The following is a 3,069-nucleotide window of genomic DNA, read 5'->3' on the forward strand; positions in this document are numbered from 1 at the left end:
TCAAAATGTCTTCTCCAGTGAGTCCCATCCAGGCTGTGGAAGTAAAATGGAGGGGAGAGGAAGGCATCTGATTTGCATCTGATTTGCATCTTCCTGCAAGCTCAGAACTCTGGCTCCTGTCTTCCTCAGAAGCCCCCATAGCTTGGGAGAGATTCCGGGGCACTCTGGTTCCCATCTCCTCTTCCTTCTGCTTCCTACTCTCCAGACAGCCTTTCTAGAATAGTTCTGCTCTGGGCACTTGCCACAAGATGGCCCAGTCCTGCTCCACCTGATGATTTGGCCACCCCAGGGTCTTGTCCTGTAGAGGTAGAGAGTTCCCAGGCAATGGGGTGAGAAATTTCATCCACTGCCCAGCTTGCTCTGCCTGGATGCCCTGCTGACATCATCATCATCTTGGTCGACTTCTGTGGATCAGTGTGTGTGTGTGTGTGTGTGTGTGTGTGTGTGTGTGTGTTTGCAAATTCCTATTTTGAATGCACCAGGGGAGTTAGCTGTTGAAAGAACTACTTAGAGAAGATCCTTTGGTAAAGACTGGAATCAAGATATGTTGTACTTTTTTTTTTTTAACATAATTTCAGCTTTTCCTGTCTCTAGGCAAGAAGGTGGAGATGAGGAGCAGCTACAGGCCGGTGTCTGTCCATGGCTGCTGCACTGGGCCCTGCATGCCAGAAATTGTCGGTCTGCATGTTGTTTTCTTCATTTCTCAAGACTTTCTAAGTACCGGGCTTGGTGTGTTGGAGGCAGGGGATAGTAAAATGCAGAGTGGGCAAAGGAGATCCAGAACTATACTAGGTACATCAGCTCAGGAATGTTCCAGAGGAGGGAAGGTTACATATAGCAGGCTGGGATCACCTCTGCCCAGACCTGGGCAAAACAGAGAAACTTCCTGGAGGCCGTGATTAGAGATCAGAGCTTTGAAGGATGGGTTGGAAGGGGACAAGGAGTGAGCAGGTGGTTGTGAGTGGAATGCAGGTTGTAAGTGGGGAGTGCTGAGGCTGTGGTGGTAGGCAGGGTCAGGCCACAAGAGCGATTCTACAGGCCCTAGAGAGCAGCCTGGACACTGTGGTTCAGGGCAGTGACTGGGCCTTACTTTAGGAGGAACCCTCAACTGTGGCATGGGTGGATGTAAGGTGGAGGACATGAGCCGAGTTCACTGTTGTGGACCTGCCCTATCCCTCCTGCAAACTCATGTGCCTGAAGACCTGACAATTTTCTGTTGTTGGCCCCTGCACATCGCTGCCATCCACCACCCCAGGTCTTCTTGGGCCCCAGCAACACACTTGGCATAGCTGTGGCCCAGACAGTGAGGAGATTGCTCTTGGAAAACAAGAGACAGAGCATCACGAGCCAGCTTCTGTACTGTCCAGTGACCCAGCCAGGGGTCTCCTATGTGGTCTCTGGACTCCTGGCAAGATGACACCCAGCTGTGTGGGAGGGCAGCCTCCATCCTTCCCTTCCCTCCTTCCTTCCTCTCTCCTTCCCTCCTTCCCTCCTTCCCTCATTTCCTTCCTTCCTTCCTTCCTTCCTTCCTTCCTTCCTTCCTTCCTTCCTTCCTTCCTTCCTTCCTTCTTTCCTTCCTTCCTTCCTTCCTTCCTTCCTTCCTTCCTTCCTTCCTTCCTGTCCCCTACAGGTGTCTCTTCTCACCTTGTGAGCATGTAAGGATTTCACAATTGCTTTACAGTGAAACAAACTTATCCTTTAACTTCTCCTTTTTGGAGTTCACACTCCTATCCCTGTCTCAGGGAGTTGCCTTGTCAGGGCCTGCCTGCTGCAAATATCCTGGAGGCCCAAGGTGTTCGTTCCAATGCAGACCCATGCCCTCGCACAGAGAAGGCATCATTCAACACTCAGGTGTCGCTGAGCACCCAGGTTGATCTGTCCAAATGTTGTGGTTCTGGTCATCACCTGCTTTTCTCCCAGTGCTACAGTTTCCTTCCTGTCCCCACTCACTTTCTCCTTGTTTCCTCTTCTCAGATGAATCATGCTCTCTGTTCCCATCAGTCATACCACCCACCCCCCCACCCCCACCCCATAAACCCATCCCTATAGTGTCTTTGTGCAAATGAGCCCTCCCATGGCATTGTGACATCACTGTCCAGTGGCCAATGGCTTTGCACCTGGGTTGGCCCTTGGCCTCCTAGGATCACGGCTCCCTTGTGATCCCCAGGGAACGTCCAGAGCATGGATCCCTCCTGACCGTGCCACCCTTGGTTCAATGTTACTCACAGTCAAACTTCTCCTGGGCCGGAGATGCAGTGTGAAGGTGTCGGGACAAGAAAGTGTGGCCGCACTGAAGAAGCTGGTGTCACAGCAGCTACAGGTGCCTGAGGAGCAGCAGCACCTGCTGTTTCGTGGCCAGCTCCTGGCAGATGACAAGTGCCTCTCGGATTACTGCATCGGGCCCAATGCCTCCATCAATGTCATTGTGCGGCCCCTGGAGAAGGTAGAGCTGGAGAACGCTCCTCAGCCCCAGCCCCTGTGGCAGCAGCTGGACCGGGTCCTGGCCAAACACTTTGGGCCGCAGGATGCCAAGGCTGTGCTGCAGCTGCTGAGACAAGAGCATGAGGGGCGCCTGCAGAGGGTAAGCCTACAGGACCTGGAGCAGCTGGCACAGTCCCTCTTGGCAGAGCAATGGTGTGCAGAAATGGCCAGAGAGCAGAGCCTGAGGTCATGGCCCCAGGGCTCATGCGATACCCAGGAGCAGAAGGAGAAAGAGAAAGAGGAGAAGGAGGTGGAGACAGCTGTGAAGACAGAGGAGGAGTCTGCTAACCTGTAAACTGGACCATCCTACTCACTAGCTAAAATTCTCCTAGCTTCAACTTTACAAGTTCCCTGATGACTTTTCACACTACTGCTTCCTAATGTAGATGCATCCACACCCCTCTTTTTTCCTTCTTTTTAAAATTTATGAGCCAGAGAATGAATGAGAGAGAGTGAGAGTGAGTGAAAGAGAAGAGAATGTATTCATGCATTCATTCTCTAACTCCCCAAATGGCTGGGGTTAGACCAGAAAGAATCTAGGAGCCAGGAACTCAATTCAGGTCTTTCAGGAAAGTGTCAGAGACCCAA

At 52.1% G+C, this 3,069-nt stretch overlaps 1 protein-coding gene across 1 annotated transcript; it reads left to right on the forward strand.

Annotated features, from left to right (window-relative positions):
- Window positions 1-2,215: 2,215 nt before the first annotated feature.
- UBL4B (ubiquitin like 4B) lies at window positions 2,216-2,798 on the forward strand. Its single transcript, XM_040998348.1, has one exon. The coding sequence runs from the start codon at window positions 2,216-2,218 to the stop codon at window positions 2,774-2,776; it is 561 nt and encodes a 186-aa protein (XP_040854282.1). The 3' UTR covers window positions 2,777-2,798.
- Window positions 2,799-3,069: the final 271 nt, after the last annotated feature.

The sequence above is a fragment of the Ochotona curzoniae genome, unplaced genomic scaffold, assembly GCF_017591425.1.
Source record: "Ochotona curzoniae isolate NIBS_2020 unplaced genomic scaffold, NIBS_Ocur_1.0 scaffold_1037, whole genome shotgun sequence".
NCBI lineage: Eukaryota > Metazoa > Chordata > Mammalia > Lagomorpha > Ochotonidae > Ochotona > Ochotona curzoniae.